We start from the raw sequence: 25,448 nt of genomic DNA, 5'->3' as shown, positions 1-25,448 counted from the left end.
CGGCAAACTAAGCGTTTTTAGAAACCCATTACTTCCGGGTTCCTGCCGGACCATTTCCCGCCAAACACGCAACGCGGAAGTCGCGCAGCCAATAGGCGCGCGTGAGGAACGGCGTCATCGCCATGTTGTCGTTGAACGTCTTTTTTGTCCCCTTTTAAATTGGTTTGAAATCGCGGCCTGCCGTGTAATGGACAAACGTTCAATCTCTTAACCTTGTGATGATAACACTAACCGCGACGTGATAGAGGTGGCATTTAGAACTGAGAAGTAACAAAGTCCCCAGCGAAGGCCCAGGTTCCAACTGCACTGCTTCCTCTGCGTCTCGCCATCCTCCTTCTTTCATTTAGTGAAATCTAATAATGACCTGTTTGTAAGCTCCCTCGGCTACAACAGGCCAGGTAACCCTGGCAACCGGGAAGGGGGGATGCAGGGCCCGTGGCGATTGACACTCATCCTCCCACTCGTGCACAGCGAGGAGCGTGACCTTCATGGCTCTGACTTATTTATTCATTTTCAGCCTCGAGTCATACACTCGGGTCATGATCATGATCGTTCCAGACCGCCATCAGGCAAAGGCTCAAATGAAACTTTATTGATCAAGCAGAAGCAAACAGGATTCAGCAGAGGATACCGCCCGCGACCGCTTTCTCCTCCGGGGGTGCGTCCGCCTTTTCGACCCGGTTACTGTCCGTCGGCTCTGCTGCATCCGTCAGCTCATTCGTGACAAAAAACTAATGGACAGTCGCCGGTCAAACTGTCCCGAAAAACAATCTTGATATGCAACATGTAAAAAAAAAAAAAGGCGTATCATTCATCTTTTTTTTATCTTTTTTTTTTGCATCAGCAGGCTAACAAAGTGCACGTGGGTCGCCATACACAACACAAAGGTCAGAAAGAGCGTCTTTGTCCTTCAGAATGTCCGAGAACGCAACAATTACGGGAGCAAACCGAGCGAAGGAACACATGGAAAGGAAACATTTTAAAGAGAAAATATAATGCAGCTGTGATTTCGATTTGGGAAAAAAAAAAAAAAAAAAAAACTTTGATACGTTTTCATGCACTTCATTCAGGCAACAAGCACACATAGGGACGCACCGATACCATACTTCTTAGTACAAGTACTTGGAATTGAGCATTTGCCAATACAGTATTTGATGATGATATTACTTGCATATGGGAAGAAAATTATGTTTTCCTTGAACTAAATATTTTTCAAATCATATCTCTCAAGCTGGTCAAGTAGCGTCAGTGTCTCGGTATCGGACATTTCTTTTCGAGTTTGAGTACGATGGCAGAAAAAAAATAGAATCGGTGCGTCCCTAATATTAATGGCTAATAAGGGTTATCTGTGACCATGAGAGAAAAACACGTTTGGAGGTGCAAATGACCTCATGAGAATATTTACACTTTTGGTCCAATAACTTCACTGTCGTGAAGGCGACAAGAATTTAGGGAAGCTTGCGGTTGCTGATAGACAACGCGTAGCAGTAATAATCATATGTGATAATCATAAGAAAAGGAGTCTTCAAGAGCTAGCGCTTCAGCGATTGGCTAAAAGCAGGCGGCGGGGGCCACGATGCCGTCGAGGTTCGGCACCTCAGTGTTGACATTCTCACACGTGGAAGCGGGAGCTTTACATCCATCAATCAACGAGTCCGGAGGAGGGGAAGACGTGAGAGAAAGATGGAGAAGGACGAGAGAGGAGAGATTCACAAAGATGCCAGGCCAAGGTAGCCGAGGAAGGAATGTTTGTTGGAGGAGGAGGAGGAGGAGGAGGAGGAGGAGGAGGAGGGCCCATTTGAGTGCGGCTTCAGCGAGAGGAGTGTCGTGATGGGCACGAGAGGAGACAAATCCCTCCACCCTGCAAGCTCGGGCAGTGAAGGATGAAGAGGAAGAGGAGGAGAGGAAGAGGAGGAGGAGGGGGAGGGCACGTTGGTGTGCAGCTGCCGAACGTGTTTGCTGGGATTGTCCGCGTGCACGTAGGAGCGGTGCGTGTGCACGTTGCCGGGGGTGTGCGAGGCGGCGGCGACGGCGTGCGCGCCGTGCTTGACCTTGCAGTGCAGGCGCAGGCTGTCCCGCCGCTTGGCGCTGTAAGGGCAAAGGTGGCAGGTGAAGGGGCGCTCCCCCGTGTGCACCCGCACGTGCTCCACCAGCTTGTTGGCGGTGCGCGTCAGGTGGCCGCAGCGCTCGCACCGGTACTGGTTGCCTTGGCGATGACCCTGGAAGTGAACCAGCAGCTCCGGTTGCCCGGGAAACGACCTCTGGCAGATGCGGCAGCGATGCTCCGAGGCGCTGGGCTGCGGCGGCGTTGCCGTGGCAACCGGCGGCCCGCCGCCAGCGGGAAGGGTGAGGGGGCACCTGGCGGGGGCGCAGGTGAAGTGCGGCGGTTTAGCCCGGTGCAGATTAAGACCGCACGCGCCCTCGTCGACGCCTTGGCGCCTTTGCTGCTCTGTTTGGCAACTCTTTGCACCTCAAAAGCACCGAGCTACAAATTTTGCTATTGGGATCGAGCGAGCTTTGAAGTTCACCCAAATGCATTCTCCCCCCCTCCCCCCCCCCCCCACCTGTCAAAACTAAGAAATTCTATGACCGGAAAAAAAATAATAATAATTCCAAATGGAACAACAATTAAGTAGTTACATCCATTGAAAATGAATCCAAATGTGTCGCTTTCAAAAGTGAAACACAATTGAACTGTACTTGGCCAGTGATTCATTTACGTACCACCAGAGGGAGCCCATGGGTGGGACTGAGAATCACGGCTGTACTTAATGACGTCACTGAGCAACTTTTTGCAAAAATAAATAAATAAATAAATAAATAAATTGGAATAAACAGACCCTCCTTAGCACGAGTCATGGACCCGCGCAAAATAAGCGACGGCCGCTTCCCACCTGATGGCGCCGCCCAGCAAGTGCTTGTCGGCGTGCGCTCTCATGGCCGCCTCCTGATCGGCCGAGTGGTCGCACGCGCAGCAGCGCAGCGAGAAGGAGCCGCGCTCCCGTTGCCGATGCTCCGTCATGTGAGCCCGGAAAAGGAGGCGCCCGTCGGTCTCGAAGCCGCACACGTGACACCTGGGCACGTGGAAGAGCGCTCCTCGTATCCATGGCGACAAAGCGGATGACGTCCGGCCACTCACCTGTAGAAGAAGATCGCGCTTCCCGCCGGGCTGCTCGGATTGTCTGGAGGATACAAAAACGTGATGGGCGCATCTGATTGGATTTGTTTTTCTTGTTCTCAGTCTCTCTAAGTTTGTATTTGCCATTATATGAAATGATTTGATGTTATTTTTGCGTACCAAATGCAGGCTCCAAAGAGCAGGACCAGGCCGACTCCTGCTTCACGGCTGGACTGCATGTGACACAAAGACATGTTGCTCATGATGCTGCAGAAGAAGAAGAAGAAGGAGGAGGAGGAGGAGGAAAGTTGGAATACGTGCCTGCTCCCGGCGGGGGGGGCGGTCATCTGTGCCGGCGCACCGCTGGATTTAGCGACCCGCTCTAGACGCCAGGAGCAGAACGTGAACACGGCGCCAGACGGGTCAAACGCGGCCCGCCCTGCCCGACACTACCTGAGAGCTGGTGCAGCAGCGTGGACGCCAGGTTGACGGACATGTCCTGCCACAGCGCCGCCCGCAGGCACTGCTCCGCCATCTTGGCTCCGGAACACAACCGGTCGCCGAAGAACTGCGGCTTCTCCGCCGTGACCTCTGAGAACGACCCGGGTCGGGCCCGCTCCTGCTCCCTTTTGCCACCGAGGAAGATCTGCCCAGCCGAAGAGGCGACAGAGAACTCCCGCTCCTCCTGTTTGACGCCGAGCGGACCGTTCGGAACAATGTCGTCCGGATGCGGACGCGCCGCCGCCGCCCCCTCGCCGTGCTCTCTTTTGATGGGCACAAGATGGTGACCCCCGTCGCTCGGAGACGACAGGCCTCGGACGTCTCTGATCGGTCGCTCGCAGATGACAGCTGACATCCTGGACGTGTCGATTTCCACGCTCTCCTCTTCCTCTTTGACCTTCACGTCGGGCCGGGTCAGCAGCTGACTCTCTGTCAATCAAAACATTCATCGCTCATGTCCTCCGCCAGTCCCCGCCAGGGAGAACATACGCAACTTAAGCCACGGCTATCGTGCTGAACGTTCGAAAAGCTCGTCGTAGTGGCTGTCTCGCTCGGTCCTTCACTCATCCCCAAGGACGATCGGCTTTTGCGGCAGCTTCCGCGACAACGCAGCGATGCTGAATTATCAATGATGTTCAAAATATTCAAACATCCATTTTTGTGTCAGCGATGTGGCGGCGGTATGTCGGGCCACTCTGCGCTCGGCTGGCGACGGTCCAGCGCGTCGTCTGTCTGACGCTGGGCTCGAACGCCGCGCCAGATGCGATCAAAAAAGGGACGCGCGCACGCACACACCTGCCAGTCTCCTCAGCAAGTCCGAAGCCAGCGTGCGGCCGGCGGCGTCGCCCTCGGGCGTGTTCGTGAGCGAGGGCGGATCGGGACTGGCCCCGGGCCCGTCGGGGGACAGGGCCAGGCCCGGCTCCTCCTGCTGCCCGCCTTGTCCCTCCGCGAGACTTCCAGGGTGCACCTGGGCCTTCTGGGTGGCCTCTGAAGACTCGCAAAAAAAAAAAACAAACGACAAAAAAAAAAATCAGACAAACACCGCCTTGGATGTCTTTTTCTTTTCTTTCTTTTTTTTCCCCCTTACCTGACAGTCTAATGAGAAGGTCAGACGCCATCTTGCTGCTGACATCGGGGCTGAAGAGCGAGGTCGCCGCCAGGAAGGGGCTCCAGCCGGCGCCCCGAGTCTCCGGCGGCCGGCGAGCCGCCCGCGTCTGCCGCCGGACCGCGTCCGGGGGAGGAAGGGGAGGCCGCAGGACGCCCGGCCCTCGCTTCATTTTCCGGCGACGACGGGAACGGAGTCACACTCACGAGCGATACGGGAGGAGCGATGCTAAAATAAGACGTGAACGTTCTCGGCCACTCGGAGGCGAGGAGAGCATGATGAAAAGCTGCTCCCCTGACTGCTTCTGACCTGCGAGCCAAGGATGGAGGCAGAACGAGGCAGACGGCGGCTTACGAGCAAGGCAGGGAAGACGCAAAACCCCGACCGAGCGCGCCTTCTGATCGGCCGCTCAGTGAACAGATCGAGCCCGATAAAAGTGTCATGATCACATCGCCATGGTAACAGCCTGCATCATCTCCTGTCCTGACCTCACTCGCAACAATCGATTCCCGTCGCGGGCGAGTCCGAATTTCGATTCACAATCGATTTACCAAAAAATCTTCGGCGCCGTTCATTTTTCACTTTGTATTTTTTTGGGGGGGTCTTTTCTGCAACAAATGCCCAAATCATTTTGCAAATTCTCATTTTCAGACGTTTGATTGCTGAAAAATGTGGATTGCAACTAACTGGCATCATCTGCTGACTTGTCACTGAGTCGACGCCAAACAATTTCCAAGCGAATACAAAGTAAACAATGAAAATGCAACAGAACTTGAGGTTTGTGACAGCAGTTCGGATCAATCGTCATCGATCATGATCCGCAAACTGTGAAATTTGACATCGGGAAAATCATTCCAAAATGATCCGCTCACGTCGCTCCTCGTTGGCTCCAAATGTTTTTGTCATCTAATGTACAACAATTGTCATCATATTAGAGTTGTGGCTGATGGAGGAAAGAATTAAGAACAGTAAGACTCCAACCCTGACTCGGCCCACTTTGCACTCTGTCGACCCGGTTCGCTTCAGCTTCTCGACCCCCCAAGGGAGCCCGACCCCCATCGCTCGGTACCAGTCGGGACGTTCAGCCCCGGAGTTGGGTCCTCGCGCCGGTCCCGGTCTCCCACACCCGCCGCAACATGGCTGACACGCCGAGTCACAAAGTCAATTCCCGGCGTGGGAGGACGGTGCGCCAATTTGTTCCGTTCCAGCTGGTACCGCGAAGGAGGGCAGGTGTCAAGAGCCCAATCCCCCCCCCCCCCCAAACAAAAAAAAAAAAACGCTTCCGCGTCCCCTCCATCAGGCCCCTGCAACACCGCTCAACGGAACTCGACCTAACGAGACCTCTGAAGTCATCGGCTCGGGTCACGTGGCGTCGACCGGACGACGCCTTCTCGCCCCCCCCCCTCAATACTTACCGGTACCGGGAGGGCAGGTGGCGGCGGCGCCGCTGCTATATGGTGCAGTCCGGGGCAGAGCCTAAATATAGACCAGAGATGATTCCCCCCCCCCAGCCCCCCAGCCCCTCTCGCGTCCACCTCCGGGCTTCCTCTCCACTTCGCAATCGTGCCAGTGGAGATTGAGAGGGGTCGGAGGGAGGGGGGCGGAGGGGCTGAGTGGGGGTGGGCGGGCGGGGGTGCGAAGGGAGGAGTGAGGAGGCCAAAGCCGCGGGGAGACGTCTTGTTCCAGGCCGACGGGAGGATGACGGGTCGGTCAGCGAGCAGGGCAAGACGGAGCTTCCCGACTCGTCGCTCTTTCTCTCGTGCACGCTCTCGCCAGCCAGCGCGCCCTCGCGAGAGCGTGCGCACGCGTGCACGAGAGAGGGACGCAGTGGCTCTGTCCACGCGCCACGCGGGCACCCGCGAGGTGAACAATTTTGCCCGTCGGAGCCCAACACGAGAGCGCGTTCCAAGAAAACCGGAAGCCGGTGGCCGGAAAACGGGACCCGGTGGCCGGTCGTGGTGTCGAAGTGACGCCGGGAGAGGAATTCACGGATTTGTGCTTCTGACTTTTGCTCCCTCCATTTCAAAAAGCGATGTCTGTTTATCCGTTTCCACGCTTTTAACGGTCAAATTTGCCGGTTGTGAGAGAAGCGAGATATTCCCCGTCCGTGGCTTTATGATCGGCAACACGGGGCATGTTTTTTTTTTCTTTCATTATTTATTATGATTTCAATAAAAGATGGAGATTCTTTGCGCGTGCACGCAAGTATTATTCCCCCATCGTAAAAAAAATTTTTTTCATAAGGTCCTTTAGTTAACGTACATAAGTACAGGGGTTGAAGCAGTACTTCTACTTTTAGTATTTTTTTTTTTGTATACCGTGTATATGTGTGTGTGTGTGTGGGGGGGGGGAACTTTGTCAACTCTTGCGCCCCATGTGGCTACCGGCTGTAATTGAAAATGTCCCTTCTTGTTTCAAGGCTTTTTTCATTCGACATGAAATGCAAACAGCTTGGTGGACTTTCTTTTACCGGCTTGTCAGTACGTCCAAAGACATGTTGGATGCGAAGTTGACCTTCGCAAGTACCTTTCGACCTCTCCGTGCTCCCCCCTCCCATCGCAATGAACAAATAACGAATACGCTCGGGATTCGGAGTGATGTCCCGCGCGGCATCGGCGGTCCACCGCTGGTCAAAGTTCACAGCGCTTCGGGCCCCAAATTGCGGAAGCCGACCGGAAGAACGGACGCGCCGGACCGCATCGAGCGCACCAGGATGAGAATCACTGCACGTGGGGCACCGGATTGGATTTTGTGCGGTCTGGGGACAAGAGGAGGGAGTCGCCTCCGTTATATGTTGGGGAGATCCTGGAGGAAGGCGGCTGCAGCTGGTGTACATCCTGTTGGTGCTACGGGGGAGAGGGGAGGGGGGGGGGGGTAATCCTGTAAAAAAAAAAAATCTGCTTCTTTACACAACATCAGATAGATCCGCAGCCCTTCTGGTCTTTTTTGTTCAAACCGCAGCAGCTCTACATGCTGTGGGTCTATGTCAACCGCCCCCCCTCAGTTCAGAGGCCCCCACGCGCGAAACCCCCCCCCCCCGCCCCCCAAACGGAAAGCTCCTCTTCACAAACTTGCCGACGGACGACATCCTCGCAAGGTAAGGCACCGACGCCGTCGCTCGCCTTTTTCTTTTCACCATTTGCGCCGCGTATGTTGAAGTTATCCTGCGCACGCTCCAAATACTTCTTTTAGCGTTCAAATCAAAACGTAGAAATGAACATGATGATTGTCGACCCCGCCCGCACGTCCTGTCAAGATGCGGTCCCCGCTGCTTTATTTGAGGACCGCCGCGATCTTGGCACGCGTCGTCACCCCGCCTGTCGCTGCGTTCTCCCGCGGCGCCGGTCCCGCTTCCTGCCAGACGATGAGTCCGGGTCACATCCGGGTCCACCCTCGGGACCCGCAGCCGAGCCACGTGACCGTTCGCACGTCGCTGCGATCCTACCTGCCTGGACAGCTTGTGACAGGTAAGGATGAGACCATTCTCTTACAAACCATTGACGATGGTCCAAAGTCTTAAACAAGATCCTTGGCCCTCAGTGACAGTCCGAAGCTCTCGGGACTTCATGGGCTTCCTGCTGCAGGCCCGCAGCGGGGAAGATTCCAAAGCGGGCGGCGCCGCCGAGGGTCCCGTTCTGGTGGGCGGCTCCTGGACCCTGGCTCCACCCGGGACCCACAGGCTGCGCTGCCTGTCGGAGGGGGACACGCTCACCCACTCGGACAAACAGCTGAAGCGGAACCTGTCGTTTGTGTGGAGGGCTCCCGATGCCCCCGTGGGAGACATCCGCTTCTAGTGAGTCCATAGATCGCCCCCACCCTTTTTTTTTTGCACAAACTGTCCAACAGTCACTCGGCTCTCTTTGTCATTCTAGTGTCACAGTGGTCCAGTCCTACTTTGTTTACTGGGCGGGAATCAAGTCTGCGGTGGTGCATGACGAGAGTCAAAGTCTTTGGACCGGGAGAAACGTAACAGCAGCGGAGAGAGAAAGAGCAGTTTTTGGTCTCCGTGATTCTAACACGACTGCAGCGCCAGGTACAAACATATCGAGCATGAGCATTCCCCGGTTTTGTCGTGACGAACACTCCTTCCGATCTTGCTCCCACAGGAAAAAAAAGTTTGACCTCTGAAGAGGTCTGGAGCAGCACTGCAAGTCCGGTGCCGCTCGCAGGGCGCCAACTTACAAGGAAGACGAATGACTCTGGAAATCCAAATTCCAGAAGTCTTTCAAGTGACAACTACCCAGATTTAGGATCGGTGGCTGAAGAGTCAAGAAGCGATCCTGACTCGGTCACCCCGCCCCCACCGCAGGAAAGCGCAAAAACGTTTTCCGCTCCCTCCCCGAGCGTGCTCCGACCTGCGGCGAGAAAAGACCCAGGAACAAGGACGCCCGCGCAAGATGGCGGCCTCCTCCTCACGAGGCTTCCCGTGCCAACGTCCCAGAAACCCACAGGACCGGCAAATCTCCCAAGCAGTTCGTTTGCACACAAGAGCCCGAGTTACCTTGCCCAATCACAGAGGAGGCTTTCGGGACAGTCTCTGTCTTTGCGTCATTCACGGCCACGCACGTCTTCCGCTGAGACAATTTCCCGTTGGGTCCCATTTCGAGAGAATCCCCATCCACAGCCTGAAGAGAAGGCAGCGTCCCCGCAAGCTCCCAGCAGCTCTCGCCGGACGCCGCCGCAAACGTTCTTGTCTCCATCTCGGCAGCAAGTTGGCTCCGGCCCAAGAAATCTTCCCCCGTCTAACAAAGTAGTCGAGGGGCTGAGTACGAGCCCCCGACCGCGGATCTCACTTCAATCTGCACCAAGTCGCAAAGCTTCTCCTGACGTCCCCGAAAACGCAACCACGCGAGCATCTTTCCCGCGTTCCTCCGGCCGAGAAAAAAGCCCAAATCCTTCTCCCGAGTCCACACCTCCCCAATCGATCCGGTTCATTCTCTCCTCGCCTTTCCAAAAGGCGACGTCCTCGACATCAGCTCGGCTCGATTCTCCCGCTCCCTTTAGCGCTCCTTCCATTCCAGGATCAGGGAGTTCTCGGTCATCTTCCACTACCACCAGTTCTTTTGCAGTCCCCCCCTCCTCCTCCGCGTCATTCTCTGGCAATCCTTCAACTTGTCACCCTTCTTCCCCTCATCCGGAACCTTCTCCGGCTCCACGTCAATCTGACTACAAACGCCCCTCGGTCCCCCCCCCACCTTTGCCATCCCCAAGACAGATCCGCCTCGCGTCACCCGATCCCAAACCGAAGCGCAATCCCTCAACCTCCGGCCGCAAACTCCAATCCGACATTGGGGATGCATTAAGACCAAAGCCGGCAAAGCCCGGGAGCAAGCGTCCCTCGAATCCCTCAAAAATCCCAGCCACGGAGCGCAAGTTCCCCGAAATTGTGTCTCGCCACAGCTCTTGGGAGCTGGGAATGCTGCTGGGCTGTTCGGCCGGCCTGGGGATGGCGCTGGTGGTGGGCCTGCGCCACGTGTACCGACAGGCCTGCGGGAAACGCACGGCGGTGACCCTGAACGACCGGGAGGGCGAGTACGGAAGGGGCGAGCGAGGGACGATCCACGTTCAGGAGTGCGGCGACCTCGTCCGTGTCCGCCGAATCCGAGAGAACAGCCTCGTGCTTCTCGCCGAGTACGACGTACTAGCGTCGCCTGGAGACTGAAACCGAAAGCAAAGTTAGAAACGGACAGTTTCAATTCATCATTTATTTCCTTTCGGATCATTTCCGTAAACCTGTGATTCGAACGCCAAAACCCGAGCGGAGCTGTGCACGGCTTAGGGCGACCGAAAAAGACGAAAAAGGCTTCAAGTTCATCATCACCAGCGGCGAACGTTCAAGGCTGCACGTCATTATTCAATACAAAATATTCGACAGTCTTCATTTCCTCTCAGCGGAAGCTGGAATAGCGAGTAGAAATTGTAGAAAAGAGCAATCATAATAAAAAAAAAAAAAATGGTCCCAGCAACACCCTGCGTCCTGTATCAAATACAAAAGTTGTACCTTTGCTTGCGTTAAAAAGAGAAGAAGAAATGTTTTGTCTTTTGCCATCGCGAAGGGGCAGAAAGTGCTCGCTGTCGATTGGCCACTGGAAGGCACGCGGTCGCCCGGCGTTTCGCCGACTTTGTCAGACGGGCTGCAGGCTGGACATCTTCAGCGTCTTCAACCGGGACAAACATCATCAGTCAGACGGGCTGAGTAGTTCGAAGCCCACGAGAAACTTTGGACGGTGTTAAATTTGAAGGGGTGGGCGGGGCGTCGAATCCAATCGACGGCAAAAAGTCCGGCAGGAAGCGCTCACCTTCTGGCGGCCGGCCATCCAGCCGCGGATGGTCGGCACCAGCACGGATCCCAGGAGGATCTGGGTCGGGTGGTAGATGAGCAGGGGGAGCGAGATGAGCGACAGGCGGTCGTAGCCGGCGAACACGATCTTCAGCATGGGGATACCTGCGCAGCCAGCCATCGCTCGCAGTCACGCGCCGCCCCGGTGCCAATTTTCGCACGGGGGCGGCGCGTACCTACCTAGCGTTAGCGACTTGTGCGTGGAGCAAAACACGATGGCCACCGTGTCGGCAGGGCTGAATCCCGAGCCGGCCCTGGGGACAACGCAAGCGGCCGTGACGTAAAGCGGCGGCGGCCGGAAAGAACGTCGCCGCTCACTCACCTGCTGGAAAATCCAAAAGTCAGCAGCATGAAACTTAGCTGGATGGAGAAAACTGCGTTGGAAACACAGAATCGGGCAACTTTTTTCAAACATTCGTCGTCACTGCCCGCGGCCACACATATCATATCTGCGAGCTGCCGACTTGCATTGTGTTGCCATTTTTTCCTCCCTTCCATTCAACGCGACGACGAGCTCATCTTTTATCTTCAAATCGAAAACCGTCGTTATTCTCAACTCCAAAGCGACGCGATGGCGCCGTCTGTAGGAATCTGTTCATCATTACATTGGTTCCCGAAGCTGAATTTCACAGGCGAAGTAGCGGTCGCCCGTTAATGATTGGATTCCTGACAAATACCAAACGTCCGCGGCGGTTAAAGAGCCGAAGATCACGTGACACAAACTGTCCCCCCCCCCCCCCCCGCTGTTCTTCTGCCCATTTAAATTCCCAATCGCAGCGACAGTCGGTCACTCCCAGAGAGTTCAGTCACCTCCGATCGAGTCATTCGGACTACAGCGGCCCAGAGAATTTTGGGCTTTCGTAGTCCACGACCTTTTTTTTTTTTTTAATGCTTTCGTGCAACGCGGCATTTTGTACTCACTGATGAGAACGACGACGAGCAGGCTGGTCGGCTCCAGCTCCATGTTGGGGTTGCTGAAGGTGTCGCAGAAGGTGCTGTAGATGATCATGAGCAGGACGGCGCTGCTGACGGCGCCGAACGGGGGTTTCCTTCGTTCCAGACACTCCCTCAGGAAGCGGCGGCACACCTGCGCGGGGGGGGGGGCACACCCCCTCAAAACGCCGCTCCTCGCCGCGCTCACGAGGTTCTGCCGGCGTACCTGACCCAAGGCGAGCGGCACCACCACCGTCACAAAGAGCTGAGAGAAGATGGAGCCGAAGGCCACGGAGGACGAGGAGCCCAGCTGGAGGACACATTTGAAAATTCGGGATCGATTCCTCGTCAGTTGTTACACGATTCTGACCCGAGGATTGGCGGCTTTTCCTATATTTGGATGATTGTTCCGACGGCGCATCATCACACAAAGATCGACTTACGAAAAGCAGCAGCAGCGTCGGCGTCACCACGATGCCCTGCACAAGACGAGAACCCGCTGACACAGCGCCTCACCACCCCGGGAACCCGCAACGGACCGGCGCCATCTTACCAGGAAGCTCCCGAACGCGGAGTTGAAGATGGCGGCCGCCTGGCAACACACGCCCCGATCGGTCACCGCGGCGACGGCACCCCGTTTCCCCGCCCGACGAACCGCCCGCCGCCTTACCTCGTTACCGCCGACGGCTTTGGTCAGAATGACGGCCGAGGAGACCGGGGGCGGCATGCAGCTCACCGTCTGTAACCTAGGCAACGACACCCCCTCAGAGTCAGGATGCTCTGCATGCTAAATGCTACTCCAAAGTGTGTGGCGGTGCGAAAAAGTAAAAATACAAAAGAATGTGTGTTCTCTCCAGCGCAGGCATTTGCTGCGATGTCAAGCGGGTGTGAACCGTGTACCGTTCGCCCGCCCCTCCCTCAAAAGCCGGCCCTGAAAGAGCCTTTTGTGCGTCCTTGAGGTCAAGTCAAAAACGGAAAAAAAAAAAAAAAAGGTACCCTCTGAGCAGCCACCGGTCGATGGTGGTCAACGCCAGGATTCTGACCAGCAGCCAAACGCTCAGCGGGAAGAAGACCAGCGTGAACGTCTGAACGAAGAGGTGAAGGCGCACGTGGAGCAAGGCGCCCGTCAACTCCTGCGCGCACGCACAATACACACAGAGAATCCATTTAAACGGGCCGGTGGTCTTTCTGCCTCGTCGCCGCAAAGCGTCACCTCCGTCTTCAGCGAGAGGCCACTGTTGAAGAAGATCAGCGAGACCGCCGCGTACGACACGGTGATCTCTGGCCTCAGCGGTCCTGATCGGGCAGACAACACTTGCGGTCACTACGGCAACCATAGAAACAATCTCAACATGTAACATTCAGTAGCAGGTCGTCCAAGGTGTCCGTGAACGTATCACACGCGAGGTCAACTAAATGACAAGACAGATGAAGACGTTGTGTCGTCTCTTCACTTTCACTGGCGTTGGTCGGGACGCGCAGAATGCAACGTGTCACCAAAGCGGCCTCGAAAACTTCCGGATCCCGCGTTCACCTTCGATTCGGAGCGATATGCCCAATGGCTCACTTTGAAACCTGCTTTCGGCGCACATGACATGATGATTGATTGTTATTGTGAATATATGGAGCTCGTCTTACAATTCGACAAATGTGAAAATCGGCTGATCTCGGCAGCGAGCTTCTACGGCAGGAATGTCGAACGTCGTGACGGGTTCGCATCCCGGTCTCACCTCCTTTGACGCCGAGTTCGGGCTGCACTTTTGCCGACAAGATCGCCAGCACAATCCCGATGATGAACCATTCCTTCCGAATGCTGGCCAGCAGACCCATATTCGGGTGCCAGCCGCTTCCGGATCACCCGGCGGGTTCCCTGAAACTCCGAACGGCCCGTGGCGGATCGCTTTTTTTTTTTTTTGGGGGGGGGGGGCGGAATTCTTGTCCGCTCAGAGCCCGTTTGAACAAGAATTTGCGACTTGGGAGGTCAAGAGTTCCTCAAACGAAGCACTCTTCTTCTTCTTCTTCTTCTTCTTGAGCTCACTGGCGGTGGCAAACAACAACGGGAGTCCAGTGGCGCCACCTTCCGCTTAAAGTCTGCACACGGCCGCTTGAAGCGTCTTCGTCGTCCACGCCGGACGCGAGAAATTTGTGCCCCCCCCCAAAAAAAACCCTGCAACGTTAAACTCAAACCATAAACAGCCACCCGTCCGTTTTCTTAGCCGCTTATCCTCACGAGGAGCCCATCTGTCATCGGTCCACCCTGGACTGGTCGCCATCCAATCGGAGAGCATATGGAGACAAACAGCCTCCAATGAATGCAAAGATGAGCTAATGCTAATGATGCTAACTCCTATCCCGAGCAATAATTATACTTTGAAAATCACTCAAATGTGAGAAAAAGCCTCCAAGTCTAATTTGTACTTGAATGAGTCGCAAAGGTTTTATTCTTTGCAGACGTGGAAATGCTCCTCTCGAGCCCCTTCGACCGCTGACGTTTGCGTGGCGTCTAATAGTCGCAGACGCCGCCGTTGTCGCTGTCGCTGTGGTCACGGAGCCCCCTGGCCACTTTCCAGTCCAGCAGTCGCGAGAGGGCGGCCGGCGCGCTGGACTCCACGTCGCCGCTGTACTTCCCCACAATGCAACGGGTGTGAGCGCTGGCCAGCGACACCTGGCGGGCGCAGAAGGAGCCGCCCGGTGCGGCGCGTCAAGAGGCCACCGGGAGAAAGGTCGCCGACGTACCTGAGCCTTCTGCACCAGCGTCACGTCTCCGATGTCGCACGCCACGCTGTAACCCTGGAGCAGGCTCTCGCGAGCTTGATCGTACTGCCTCTGCGGGGAGGGAAGCAGGGAGGGAGCGATGGACAAGTGCAACGGGACGAGCGCGTGCGCGAGGGCCATACCCTGTTGGTGTAGACGTTGCCCAGGCAAAGGCAGGCGTCCACCAGGTGGTGATGGAGGCCGTTGCGACGGGAGATGTCCACTAACGTCTCCAAAAGCCGAATGGTGCCGCTCAGGTTCCCTTTGCTGAGACAAAAAGAGTCGCGTAACGTTCCGCACGAGGCGCCACGACGGCGTCGCACCTTTCGCATAACTTGGCCACGGCCTTGTAGGCCTTCCCCAGGCCGTCAAAGTCCTCCGTGGTGCTGCAGATGCGCATGGAGGTGTCCAGGTACTGCAAACGACGACAACTCTTTGCTCTCGCGTCCGTTTTCGCTCACCTTGTACGCGGACACGCACCTGTTGGGACGTGTCGTAGTCCCCGACGCTGTAGTACGCCAGTCCCAGCTGGTACGCGGCCTCGCCTTCAATATTTTTGTTTTCGGCTGCAACAAAAGCGCGGCTGCTTTTTACGACGGGGACGAGGGCGAGCGCCCGGCGCCCGGCGGGGGGGGTCCCGGCTTACATTCGGTGGCAGTGGCGTAGCCGCGGTGGAGCAGCTCGAGGGCCTCGTCGGGCTCGCCGGCCTTGATGCGGGCGTCCGCCTGCCGGCTGCAGATGGACCAGAGGCTCTCGCGGGCTCGGCGGGGCAGCGGGCGGCCGGACGAGTCCAGCCAGCCGCCTTCGTCGGCCATCCGCACGCACAGCTCCGCCTGCTGCCTCGCCTTTTCCAGCTGACCTGCGAGTGGATCCAGAGTCAAGAAAAGGCAATTCTAGAGAAGTCCTGGTCCGAGGAAGGCAACAACAAAAAGGCTCTCTTGAGGGAAGGGTACCTTGCTGCAGGTAGAGCTCGGCCAAGCACGCGCGGCCCTCCGTGGCGTGTCTGGTGCAGCCGTCTTCCCGGGCCTGCGTGCAGGTGTGGTAGAAGTGCAGGCTGAGCCACAGGTCCTCTCGCTCGGCCGCGAAGTAGGCGCCCAGATGCAGACGCTGCTCGTACGCCGCCGGCCAGCGACCTGCGGCGAGCGTTCCTCGGTTGGAGCGGCGGCGCCGACGGCCGGCCCGCGGAAACGAGCGTCAGTACCGTCCCGTTGGGCCCGCTCGGCGCGGCTCAGGTGCAGGCCGACGCTCTCCACTTTGGCGTGCTGCTCCTCCAGAGGCGTCTGAAGGCTGAGAGCCGAGTTGATCTCGGCCCCCTCCCGCCGCTCCCGGTCCAGGCGCAGCAGCAGGAAGAGCTCCGAAAACGACCTGCGACCCGCGCGTTGACAACCGGCGTGACCTCGTCTGTTGCCTTCATTTTGGTTCTCACGCTCGTGCCGCGCACGCGCCGATGCCGGCTTTTCAAAAATGGATCACCGCTTATTGACCGTGCTAGCAAAAGGACCGTTTTTTTTTTCTTGGTTTTTGGGTCGGTCTGATCAAAATTTGCAACAGCCAAAATTCTCAAATTTCTGAGCATGAATTGCATTCGTTTCGATTTTTGATTCAGCGTTGCGATTGGTCGGTGAGAGCAAAACGGGCGCTACCTGTGGAAGCCATGTTGAAGGAGGCCCACGCAGATGTTCTGCTTCCGACTGTTGATGAACCTGCGCAGGAGCGCACGTCAAATTAATTCAACGCTTAATAAAATGACAGAGGAGAACGGGAACGGTCACCGTGGCAACCAAACTCACTTGGCAATATCTTCCTTGGAGAGACAGTGTGCAGATTTTTCTGGAGTTTGGCCGGACTTCCTACACGAACGAAGCTTCTTTGGAATCCTTTTGTTCCTATTCATGAATGAATTTTTTTGCAGCCTCACCTGCTTTTGTGCCTCCTGAGCCTCGAGCTGCCCGCCGCCGCTTCCATTCTCAGCCAGTCGCCTCGGTCAAAGTTGGGATCCTTGTGGCTCTCACCCCTTTTGGGCACTTTGCACGATGATTGAGGCCGCGTCCCGGTTCTGACTGCAAGTCGTCAAGTCATTTCCTCCCTCGTCACGGCGTTTGCTCTTCTCTCAAGAGTCGAATGAGTGAGCTCGCCTCCAGTTGGCCACAACGACGTCAAGCACGCGCCCGCTCCGACTGCGTCACAGACGAGCTGTTGTCAGTCAGCGGCCTGTTACCATGGCAACCCACACTTCCACACGGGAACTTTCACTATGGCAACCAAGGCCGATCGAACACATTCGATGTCGTGTGTTTAATTCGGTGTATTTTTTTTTTTTTTTTATTTAATCGCTCATTTTGTTTCGAGTCTGATCAGACTGAGACGAGGAAAAAAAACGATTTCCAGTGCTCACGTGACTGGCCGGCGTCGCTTACGTCACATCGTGCGGAAACGGGAGCGCGCACGCGCACCGCGCAGTCCCGACGACCATCGCAACGTCAACTTAAATGTTGACGATGATGACGGTGGTGCTCGTCCGTGGCGGACGATTGGACCGCTTCGGGTGGGGGGTTGCCTGGTAACAGCGTGCACGGAAACGAGGTCCGCCGTCGCTTCCATCAGCAGAAACTCGAACGCTCCGTCGTATGAAAAGTCCCCACGTGGACATAATGTATCATGTCCTAGTTATACATTGAAAAGCGCTAATTTGTGCTTGAGAAATCGATCAAGTTTGCGCATGATTTATTCTATTTACAACCATAAATCGTCAGTCAAAAACTCATTAAGAACAAAAAAGAACGCAAAAGGAGGGGGGGGGGGCACTTGATAGAAGCAAATTGAGCGCATGTTTTGGTGCATGATGGAAGCCCGCACACAAGAGCTGACCGCAAAATACATAATTGCCAACTAAATGGGGCAAAACTGCAATAGGCGATCTCGTGCTAAGTTTTTGATTGAGTTCTGGCTCGATTGTGACATAAGCGGTCGACTAATCTGGACACATCTGCTTCAGGCCGGCGCGAAAAGAGCCCCCGCCATCCAGGTCACCGACTCCCCCCGTGCCGCGCTCGTGCAGTGGATCCGCCCGAGGTGCACGGGGACTCACGCCCCCGCCCGGCCGGCCAGGCCTGCTTCCAGAGTTTGTCTCTCATCACTTCCGTTGACTTCCTTGACGCCAATTCCTTTTCAGAGAGGGAGCGAGAGCACAAAAACTGTCAATTGGTGGAAATATGTCCTCATCCCACTCACGTTCCACCTGCTCGGTTTTTGTACAATCCACAATAAAGTAAATATAAAAAAAAAGCAGCCTTCTGTTTTTATTAGCGTTAGAAATGAATACGAGAGTAGTCGAGCCCACCTTGGATTTGGAGGCCCCCCCCCCCCCCCAACGGGCCTTTGATGTTTAGATTTATAAAACACATCTGAGGTCGACCACGAGTGGAGTGGCGTTGCGTTACGTGTACATGCATGGCAGAAAAGTACAATTCTGGGATACCGGAAGGGCAGCTAGCTTTAGCCTCGAAGCTAACGTGAGGCAAAGTCAACGGTTTTTAAGCTCTTTTCCGGATTGTTTGCGTTCGGGTGGGGTGGGGTGGGGTGGGGTCATCCTCATTTCCGGTCGTGGTGCAAATTGGACTCAACAAGATCGTGGACACGAGCGGCCCGAGACAAAATTTCCTCCGCAAAGTCGGAACGGGTGAGAACGCTCAAGGAGGCTCAGAGTTGAGTCGCTTGCTCCTCCGCGTCGACTTGAGTTGCAGTGAAGTCCGGGCATCCCTGCTGAGGTTGCTGACCTCAGATGAGCAGAGAGTAAATGAATGGATGGGTTATGCAAAAAAAAAAAAAAGAACACGAGTCCATCTACTCGACTTTTTCAACCATATTTTTGACACACGCGCACACATATATGCTTCAAATCTGGATTGACCTCGCCATCCCGCATTTGCCATTTTGGGGGGGCTTTAATTGGCCAAAGTGACAACAAAAACGGGGACAAGATTGGGGGAGGGGTCGAGCGAGCGAGCGAGACAAAAGACGCGGGGAGCGAGCGAGAACGAGCCTCGGAGGAGGGGCGGTAGCGGAAGCTGGTCGCGCCGGCGTCTCCTCTCTGCAGCAGCGGGCGAGCAGCTGCCGCCGTCCGGAATCCCGTCCCGGCGCATCGAGCTAATCCCCGGCTAGCGGTGCGGCTCGGCCCGCCGGTCGCCGCCGTCCTATCCTTTCTCCGGCTGCCGTTTCAGCCGGAAAATACCGGAACCTGCGCACAGGGGAGTGTGGGGGGAAAGGGGGGGGGGGTTGGGGACCTCCATAGCAACAAGCCGGCTCCCCGGCATTATCGGTAGGTGCCTCCCTCCGCTCTGCACGCGTTTGGACGGGTTCACGCTTTTGTTCCGATTGCGGTGGATGCCAGACAAAGCAAACGCGCGACCGACACGTTCGCACGCTACAAGGAACTCATCCGACCTCATAAACGTGAATGTCGGTGCACTCCATCCGCGAGTATGACTGGACGTGCGTGCGGATGCAGGATGCAGTCGTGACCTCTACTCCCCACATTCGGGGCCAATCCCGCTCGCTACGCCGGTCACAAAATCACATCCACATTCACAGACAATGACAAAGATGTATTTCTTCGCATCTCGGTACAGTTCTGCCGGCAAAAGAGATCGTTTTGGAGTGCAGTGGCCCCAAAGTGTCCTTGATTTCGCATCCTTGGCAAAATGCTGAATTCCACCTCATTTGTTCTTTGTTTGACTTGGCCGGCTTCTTTTCAGGATCCAACTGGAGCAACCGCCACCCAAAAGATGTGAGACGGCTTCCGAGGAGTAACCCGGCGGCCGGATTTCAAAATCACACAACTCCACGGAAACCTCTCGGCCCAGTCGAGATGAACCCCAAGTAGCGCGACCGGGCAGCTGGACTCGAGCGCATCGGTGAGACCATGGAGCTGGAGCACTTTGACGAACGCGACAAAGTGCGCCGAGGGCGCTCCCCTCGGGCAAAACGGGACGACTCGGGCCCCGGCTCGCGGGCCAGCAGTCTGGTTCCGAGCCCGGCGCACAGCACCAACTGCAGCTACTACCGCACCCGCACTTTGCAGGCGCTTACCCTGGAGAAGCGCGCCAAGAAGGTGCGCTTCTACCGCAACGGGGACCGCTCCTTCAAGGGGCTGGCGTACGCCGTTTCCAGCGACCGCTTCCGCTCGTACGACGCCCTGCTGGAGGAGTTGACGCGCTCGCTGGCCGACAACCTCCACCTGCCGCAAGGGGTGCGGACCATCTACACCATCGACGGCGCGAAGAAGATCGGCAGCATGGACGAGCTGGTGGAAGGTCAGCTCCGCCAGATCGTATCGTGGCGGCGACCCGACTTGAGTCTTTCCAGACACGAGCAAAAATTTGACATAATACTGACGGACCGTTCTTTATCCTCTGCAAAGAATGACGGCTATTGTTGCAGCTTCCCGAGGAGCTGCGACAGTCTCCGTGCGCGGCATACGCGGGTGTCGGTTCCACTGCCACCAAATGGCCGAGGTGTGCGCAATATCCATTAAATTGAAGCAAAAAAAAAAAAAAAAAAATCAAATGGAATATTCTAATTTTTGTACGATGCCACAAGCTGAGCGGAGCTATCGTTAGACAGTTTCAGCCATTCCTCTTTGCGGGAAATATTCAACTTGGAGGATCGTAGTTGAACTGCTCAATTCCCTGCGCTCATCAATATTGATCACTAAGACCGCTAATGAGCACTAATGCGCGGACGCTAAAATAGATGCGAGTCTTTGCAATGGAAAGCCGTCATCAACTTTGCACAAAAAGGCCTTTCGGTTAAGGTTGGATTGCATTTTCAGTTGATCCTAAAAGGTCACCAGAAAGCCCCGCGTCGTAAACTTTTCGTAAGTCCTCACGAGTCCTGTCTCTGCTCAGGTGAGTGCTACGTTTGCGCCTCCAATCAGCCTTACCGTAAAGTGGACTACACCAAGATCTCCGTCCCAAGCTGGAAACCCGGCGCCGGGAGCGGCCCAGCGAGCGCAGCCAGGGTCTCCGCCGCAGCCGCCGGCGCCGCAGTCGGGGCCGGCGGGAGCGGCAGAGAGCGTCCCGAGGGCCGAGAGAGCAAAGACTTCATCAAGCCCAAGTTGGTGACGGTGATCCGAAGCGGTGTCAAACCCCGCAAGGCGGTGCGGATCCTCCTGAACAAGAAGACGGCTCACTCCTTCGAACAAGTACTGGCCGACATCACGGAGGCCATCAAGCTGGACTCGGGAGCGGTCAAGAGGTTGTACACTCTGGACGGAAAACAGGTGAGCTTGCGCCTTCGAAGGCAAATCTTAAAATTTGCTTTTGGTTTTTTTGCTCACTTCTGACAGAACGCGTCACGTTTGAGCTTTTTACCTTCAAAGCGATTCCAGCCGTGACAGCTCAAGTTCTGCTCGAACACGCTCGCATCTCTTCGCGTCCAGACTCAATACTTCACATGGAACTATTTTTAAATACGCATTCACGCGCGCTCAGAGAAAAGATAAAAATAAATCGACCGCAGAGTGGAGGACATGGAAATACAAAAAAAAAAAAAAAGCAGCGCGTTTGTGTCTGTGTGCGTGCAGCTGACCTGTCTCCAGGACTTCTTCGGAGACGACGACGTGTTCATGGCTTGCGGGCTGGAGAAATTTCGCTACGCTCAGGACGACTTTGTGCTGACCCACGGCGGCAAGACGGCGGCCTTCGTTCACGGTCTTGCGTGCACCGACTGACAGACGCATGCCTTCGGGATGAAAACTCGGCCCAAAAGCCAACGGCCCCGACTTTTCCCGAATCGAGTGATTCGAGCCGTCTTCTCTTTTTTCCCCCCTCCAGAGTGCCGAGTCAAAGCGTCCCGTCCCGCGGTCTCTCAGAAGACTTCGACTCCCAAGACTTCCAGTGGATCTGGTGTGGCCTCCACTAAGGCTTCAGCAAAAACTTCGACCCAGTCCAGAGCGCCAGGATCCGGTGGGAGCAGGCGTCCACGCCAGATCCGTCGGGAGACGCTTTCCCATCTTCTCGCGACATTGTCCTTTCCTCTCTCCTCCGCAGCCAATGAGGCGTCAGGATCGCAGGCCCCCGCAAAGTCGTCCAGGTTGAGCCTCTCCCCGACGAGTCCCGGGACACGCGGGGGCCTCAAGGTGGGCTCTCCGTTCGGGCTGCAACGCCGCTCTCCGTCCAGTCTTGATCCTCTGCACCAACACCATCCACGTCCCGGTCCGCAGGTGTCTCCTCGCCGCTCGTCATCCGCGGACGCCAACGGTGCATCCGAGCGCACCGAGGACGTCGCTCCGGAAGGTGCGTCGTCGTCGTCGTCGTCGCGAGCGGGCGCCAAAGTGTCTGAGCGACCGCACCTTCAAACTTCTCTTCCAAGTGAACGGAAACCCGACGGTGTCGTCGACGCTCATTAGCAGCAAGTACAGCATCGGGAAAGTCATCGGAGACGGAAACTTTGCGGTGGTGAAGGAGTGCGTCGAGAGGTAAAGGCCGGCCAAAGTTTGCTTGTCGCCAGCCCAAAAGTGGCGCCGCGCTTCTGATGTTCCCGCCAGGTCCACCGGGCAGGAATTCGCTCTGAAGGTCATCGACAAAGCTCGTTGCTGTGGGAAGGTAACGCGGTCGATTTTGCCGGGCAAATGCGCAAAAGAAAGATTCCCTCCCCGTCGTGTTGCGTACGAAATAGGAGCACCTGATCGAGAACGAGGTGGCGGTCCTGCAGCGGGTTCGACACCCCAGCATCATCCAGCTCATCGAGGTGGACGAAACCCCGTCTCAACTTTTCCTGGTCATGGAGCTGGTCAAGGTGGCTTCAACCCTCCCAATCCTGCGTGCGTGGCCAGCGACTGTCGGGACAAAGTCAGAACTCCGTCTCTGTGACCACCGCAGGGTGGCGACCTGTTCGACGCCATCACGTCATCCGCCAAGTACAGCGAGCGCGACGCCAGCGCCATGGTGTACAACCTGGCCGGGGCCATCAAGTACCTGCACAGGATGAACATCGTGCACAGAGACATCAAGCCGGAGAACCTGCTGGTAGGCGCCGGGCGGGCGGGCGGGCGGGCGGACGCCCTCGGCACTCCGTCACGCCTTTGTGCTCCCGCCAGGTGTGCGAGTACCCGGACGGTACCAAGTCGCTCAAACTGGGGGACTTCGGTTTGGCCACGGTGGTGGAAGGGCCGCTCTACACCGTGTGCGGCACGCCGACCTACGTGGCGCCGGAAATCATCGCCGAGACCGGGTGAGAGGACGCGGGAAGTGAGCGGCCAACTTCCTTCAAACTCCGCCGTTGAAATCGCTTGCGAATGTGTGCCCGCAGTTACGGATTGAAGGTGGACATCTGGGCGGCGGGCATCATCACCTACATCCTCCTTTGTGGTTTCCCACCGTTCAGAAGGTCAGTGAACCCACCGCACAAAATGTCCTCTTCCGAAAATAATTGTAGCTCGTCTTCTCAGCGAGAACAACGTCCAGGAGGAGCTGTTCGATCAGATCCTCAGAGGCAAACTGGAGTTCCCGTCTCCAGACTGGGACCCCGTCAGCCTTCCCGCCAAGGTGACGCCAACAACCGAGTCCGGAAGAACGTCTGCCTTGTTTTTACAGCAAAACACAGGAAAAAAAAAAACTACAAATATCGATGAGAGTTAATATGAAGTGAAAATAAATGTCATCAGCCTTTGAAAAATAATCATGCCGCTCTGGAATATTCCGGGTGTGTCCGAACCCCCAAAAACTCATTTCTGCCTCTTCAGTATTTCTCAGCATGAGGTTCGTGCCGACGACGAGAAGGGAGTACGCGTTTTTGGGGTGAGGGCTCGCTTCACAGTAATTATTTTCAAATTGTTTGGATAATGAATTGAGAAAAAACAAACAAACAAACAAATTGAATTCCTTTTACAGCCGTTCAGTTTTAAAACGCGCAGGGTGGGTCGAACTATCGTCTCCTTTCCTCGGTCAGTTTTCACAGATCAGGAGAGGCGTGAAATGTGCCCCCCCCCCCCCCCCCCCCCGCCGTAAAAGCAACTTGAAAGTCGTAACGAGTCCCGCCATTTTTTTTCCCCCCCGCAGACGCTGATCGGTCAGATGCTGCAGGTGAACGTGGACGCTCGCTTCACGGCAGACGAGGTGATCTCGCACCCGTGGGTGACGGTGAGCTTTCCTCTGCGCGCCTGTCACTTTTTTTTTGCCCCTCCGTTGTTTGTCCCCCCCCCCCCTCCAACAAAAATCATTCCTCGTCGCAGGACGACGCTCCCGCCGACTCCGGCAACGACGATCTCGGCGTGACGGAAAAGGAACCGCCGGGGCTGGAAACCAAGCAGGTTCCTTCGCCGCTAGTCTAAAGGTCCCAACAAAGCTCGCGGCGAGCTCTTTTCCTGAAAAACGCCAACAAAACCTCTCGTGCTGTTGAGAGCTCCGTTGCCAATCGGTGACAATCCCCAATTCCTCTTCGTCCAATCACTTGAAGCTTATCCTCAACTCTTCCTACTGCCGTCAGCTGGAGCACAATCCAGTATTTTGGGAGTATCCGCAGTAAGACGGAAAGAAAAACAAAACAAAACAAAACAAAAAAAGAAGAATCGGGGACTGACAATTTGAAGCCTTTCCTGTAACCAGAATGTCTTCCGCTTTTTCTGGAAAGAAGCAACTTTCTTTTTGGATCGGTGAGCCTCCCCAGCCAATCCGAGGCCAGAAGCACTGTGCCCGCCCGTCTGAGCTGATCTTCAAACCCTGTTAGCCTCGTTCAAATATGTCGTTACGCGTTAGCTGTCGTGTGTGTGCGAGTCGGTCATAAAGTCGGAAAATGTAGCGGCGTCGTTTAAAAACAAAAACAAACAAAAAAAAAAAACACAACGGTGCTTAATTATTCCATTACGTCATCGTTCATGCGATGTGTGTGTTGTCGGTGAGAATGTGGGAAATTTTCTCGAATTGAAGGATTTAAAGCGGCGGTGTCCAAACTGCGGCCCACCGTCGTCGCGTTCATTTCAATTCATAAACAAGCAGAGAAGAAAGGGAAGAAACGTGTTTTTGAAAGCTGCGTCGCCACCGACTGATTGCTTTCAAGATGTTCAATTAAAAAGGGAGGGCCGTCGAAGTAGCTACTGGTAGAAAAAGTGTGCACACCCCTGTCTGAAGCGAGCCGAAACTTGAAAAAGAACAACAACCGGATGCAGTGTTATAACCCTTCGGTCTTAAGTGTTACTAGTTTTGTCTCTGCGAACACCAAAACCGGAAGGCGCCTTGCTGCGTGGACGCCGCGAGCGCCGAAGACCACGCAAGGGGTTGACTTGCAGCTAAAATCTCTTCAATCCAAAAAAAAAAAAAAAAAAAAAAAAAAAACACGCTTTAACTCATTATGTTTATGTGCAAGACATTATGCCTTATTAAGCTTCAATCAAATTCAGTAGATTCCAACTTTTTTTCCCCAATCCCTTTTCCGTGACAAAAAGGTCCTTCTGAACCGGGTTTGAGCATTTCGGAACGCTTTGCTAGCCCCAAAAGCGCGCAGCGTGTGTTTTGTGCAAACGGGCCGCGGTGCGTTCAAAGACCTTCAAATGGAGGACAAAGATACATTCAACTGTGAAATAAAAGTTAGACAGTGCAAATATCTATTTTGTCCTGTTTTCAATGCCAGACTGAGGCAGGAGTAGAAGGAACATAAAAAAAAAAAAATGTTAAATTAAGTGTTTTTTTTTTTTTTTTTGT

The 25,448-nt window shown here is 55.4% G+C and overlaps 5 protein-coding genes across 15 annotated transcripts; 2 read left to right on the top strand and 3 right to left on the bottom strand.

Annotated features, from left to right (window-relative positions):
- Positions 1-107: 107 nt before the first annotated feature.
- On the bottom strand, positions 108-7,492 carry LOC133494803 (zinc finger and BTB domain-containing protein 17-like). Its single transcript, XM_061808962.1, has 9 exons — positions 6,140-7,492; positions 4,707-5,033; positions 4,415-4,606; positions 3,572-4,048; positions 3,440-3,500; positions 3,299-3,351; positions 3,140-3,182; positions 2,895-3,074; positions 108-2,358 (listed from the first exon to the last, which is right to left on the bottom strand). Exons 2-9 carry the CDS (start codon positions 4,894-4,896, stop codon positions 1,710-1,712), a joined length of 1,845 nt encoding a protein of 614 aa, XP_061664946.1. The 5' UTR covers positions 4,897-5,033; positions 6,140-7,492; the 3' UTR covers positions 108-1,709.
- A 283-nt stretch (positions 7,493-7,775) lies between these two features.
- LOC133494561 (mucin-5AC-like) lies at positions 7,776-10,386 on the top strand. 2 transcript variants are annotated; one of them, XM_061808506.1, is made up of 4 exons: positions 7,776-7,821; positions 7,981-8,517; positions 8,597-8,757; positions 8,831-10,386. In XM_061808506.1, the coding sequence occupies exons 2-4, from the start codon at positions 8,198-8,200 to the stop codon at positions 10,384-10,386; spliced, it is 2,037 nt and encodes a 678-aa protein (XP_061664490.1). In that variant the 5' UTR covers positions 7,776-7,821; positions 7,981-8,197. The 2 variants fall into 2 exon arrangements, with proteins under 2 accessions (XP_061664490.1, XP_061664489.1); XM_061808505.1 differs by having other exon boundaries at positions 7,787-8,517.
- A 71-nt stretch (positions 10,387-10,457) lies between these two features.
- On the bottom strand, positions 10,458-13,932 carry slc10a7 (solute carrier family 10 member 7). 5 transcript variants are annotated; one of them, XM_061808514.1, is made up of 12 exons: positions 13,728-13,867; positions 13,211-13,293; positions 12,994-13,130; positions 12,668-12,743; positions 12,551-12,589; positions 12,441-12,476; positions 12,224-12,307; positions 11,986-12,151; positions 11,387-11,438; positions 11,245-11,318; positions 11,024-11,083; positions 10,463-10,882 (listed from the first exon to the last, which is right to left on the bottom strand). In XM_061808514.1, exons 1-12 carry the CDS (start codon positions 13,825-13,827, stop codon positions 10,737-10,739), a joined length of 1,053 nt encoding a protein of 350 aa, XP_061664498.1. In that variant the 5' UTR covers positions 13,828-13,867; the 3' UTR covers positions 10,463-10,736. The 5 variants fall into 5 exon arrangements, 4 of the variants coding, with proteins under 4 accessions (XP_061664495.1, XP_061664498.1, XP_061664499.1 ...); XM_061808515.1 differs by having other exon boundaries at positions 10,716-10,882; positions 11,024-11,169; XM_061808511.1 differs by having other exon boundaries at positions 10,458-10,882; positions 12,994-13,293; positions 13,728-13,932.
- Positions 13,933-14,337: 405 nt separating this feature from the next.
- On the bottom strand, positions 14,338-21,468 carry ttc29 (tetratricopeptide repeat domain 29). 4 transcript variants are annotated; one of them, XM_061808508.1, is made up of 12 exons: positions 21,340-21,468; positions 17,840-17,915; positions 16,670-16,928; positions 16,542-16,601; positions 16,395-16,454; positions 15,953-16,116; positions 15,705-15,884; positions 15,398-15,610; positions 15,232-15,317; positions 15,075-15,166; positions 14,895-15,018; positions 14,338-14,823 (listed from the first exon to the last, which is right to left on the bottom strand). In XM_061808508.1, the coding sequence occupies exons 3-12, from the start codon at positions 16,714-16,716 to the stop codon at positions 14,338-14,340; spliced, it is 1,512 nt and encodes a 503-aa protein (XP_061664492.1). In that variant the 5' UTR covers positions 16,717-16,928; positions 17,840-17,915; positions 21,340-21,468. The 4 variants fall into 4 exon arrangements, with proteins under 4 accessions (XP_061664492.1, XP_061664491.1, XP_061664493.1 ...); XM_061808507.1 differs by lacking the exon at positions 21,340-21,468 and having other exon boundaries at positions 17,840-18,092; XM_061808509.1 differs by lacking the exons at positions 17,840-17,915; positions 21,340-21,468 and having other exon boundaries at positions 14,386-14,662; positions 14,734-14,823; positions 16,670-16,803.
- Positions 18,148-25,339, top strand: LOC133494560 (serine/threonine-protein kinase DCLK2-like). 3 transcript variants are annotated; one of them, XM_061808504.1, is made up of 16 exons: positions 18,148-19,069; positions 19,506-20,063; positions 20,658-21,031; positions 21,335-21,461; positions 21,585-21,716; positions 21,801-21,889; positions 21,974-22,046; positions 22,123-22,228; positions 22,298-22,355; positions 22,429-22,548; positions 22,632-22,778; positions 22,850-22,983; positions 23,062-23,139; positions 23,201-23,297; positions 23,811-23,867; positions 23,984-25,339. In XM_061808504.1, exons 2-16 carry the CDS (start codon positions 19,673-19,675, stop codon positions 24,080-24,082), a joined length of 2,082 nt encoding a protein of 693 aa, XP_061664488.1. In that variant the 5' UTR covers positions 18,148-19,069; positions 19,506-19,672; the 3' UTR covers positions 24,083-25,339. The 3 variants fall into 3 exon arrangements, with proteins under 3 accessions (XP_061664488.1, XP_061664487.1, XP_061664486.1); XM_061808503.1 differs by having other exon boundaries at positions 18,149-18,430; positions 23,811-23,891; XM_061808502.1 differs by having other exon boundaries at positions 18,149-19,069; positions 23,811-23,891.
- The last annotated feature ends 109 nt before the right edge of the window (positions 25,340-25,448 follow it).

Source organism: Syngnathoides biaculeatus, chromosome 21, assembly GCF_019802595.1.
Source record: "Syngnathoides biaculeatus isolate LvHL_M chromosome 21, ASM1980259v1, whole genome shotgun sequence".
Lineage (NCBI taxonomy): Eukaryota > Metazoa > Chordata > Actinopteri > Syngnathiformes > Syngnathidae > Syngnathoides > Syngnathoides biaculeatus.
Note: the sequence above shows the minus strand (reverse complement) of the source record. Positions and strands in the feature narration are given on the sequence as shown.

Excerpts from the sequence above, each read along its gene's own strand:
- ttc29 (XM_061808508.1), bottom strand. The coding sequence starts at position 16,716 with ATGGAAGCGGCGGCGGGCAGCTCGAGGCTCAGGAGGCACAAAAGCAG. Across the intron at positions 16,602-16,669 it reads CTCAGGAGGCACAAAAGCAG|GAAGTCCGGCCAAACTCCAG; the intron begins GTGAGGCTGCAA and ends TCGTTCGTGTAG. Across the intron at positions 15,611-15,704 it reads CGAGCTCTACCTGCAGCAAG|GTCAGCTGGAAAAGGCGAGG; the intron begins GTACCCTTCCCT and ends ATCCACTCGCAG.
- LOC133494803 (XM_061808962.1), bottom strand. The coding sequence starts at position 4,896 with ATGAAGCGAGGGCCGGGCGTCCTGCGGCCTCCCCTTCCTCCCCCGGAC. Across the intron at positions 3,501-3,571 it reads GCTGCTGCACCAGCTCTCAG|AGCGGGTCGCTAAATCCAGC; the intron begins GTAGTGTCGGGC and ends CCTGGCGTCTAG. Across the intron at positions 3,183-3,298 it reads CTCTTTGGAGCCTGCATTTG|ACAATCCGAGCAGCCCGGCG; the intron begins GTACGCAAAAAT and ends TGTATCCTCCAG.
- LOC133494561 (XM_061808506.1), top strand. The coding sequence starts at position 8,198 with ATGAGACCATTCTCTTACAAACCATTGACGATGGTCCAAAGTCTTAAA. Across the intron at positions 8,518-8,596 it reads GTGGGAGACATCCGCTTCTA|TGTCACAGTGGTCCAGTCCT; the intron begins GTGAGTCCATAG and ends TTGTCATTCTAG. Across the intron at positions 8,758-8,830 it reads TAACACGACTGCAGCGCCAG|GAAAAAAAAGTTTGACCTCT; the intron begins GTACAAACATAT and ends TTGCTCCCACAG.
- LOC133494560 (XM_061808503.1), top strand. The coding sequence starts at position 19,673 with ATGGAGCTGGAGCACTTTGACGAACGCGACAAAGTGCGCCGAGGGCGC. Across the intron at positions 21,890-21,973 it reads GGACACGCGGGGGCCTCAAG|GTGTCTCCTCGCCGCTCGTC; the intron begins GTGGGCTCTCCG and ends CCCGGTCCGCAG. Across the intron at positions 23,892-23,983 it reads TCTCGCACCCGTGGGTGACG|GACGACGCTCCCGCCGACTC; the intron begins GTGAGCTTTCCT and ends TCCTCGTCGCAG.
- slc10a7 (XM_061808511.1), bottom strand. The coding sequence starts at position 13,798 with ATGGTTCATCATCGGGATTGTGCTGGCGATCTTGTCGGCAAAAGTGCA. Across the intron at positions 12,152-12,223 it reads TGCCGCTCGCCTTGGGTCAG|GTGTGCCGCCGCTTCCTGAG; the intron begins GTACGCCGGCAG and ends CCCCCCGCGCAG. Across the intron at positions 10,883-11,023 it reads GGATGGCCGGCCGCCAGAAG|ACGCTGAAGATGTCCAGCCT; the intron begins GTGAGCGCTTCC and ends TCCCGGTTGAAG.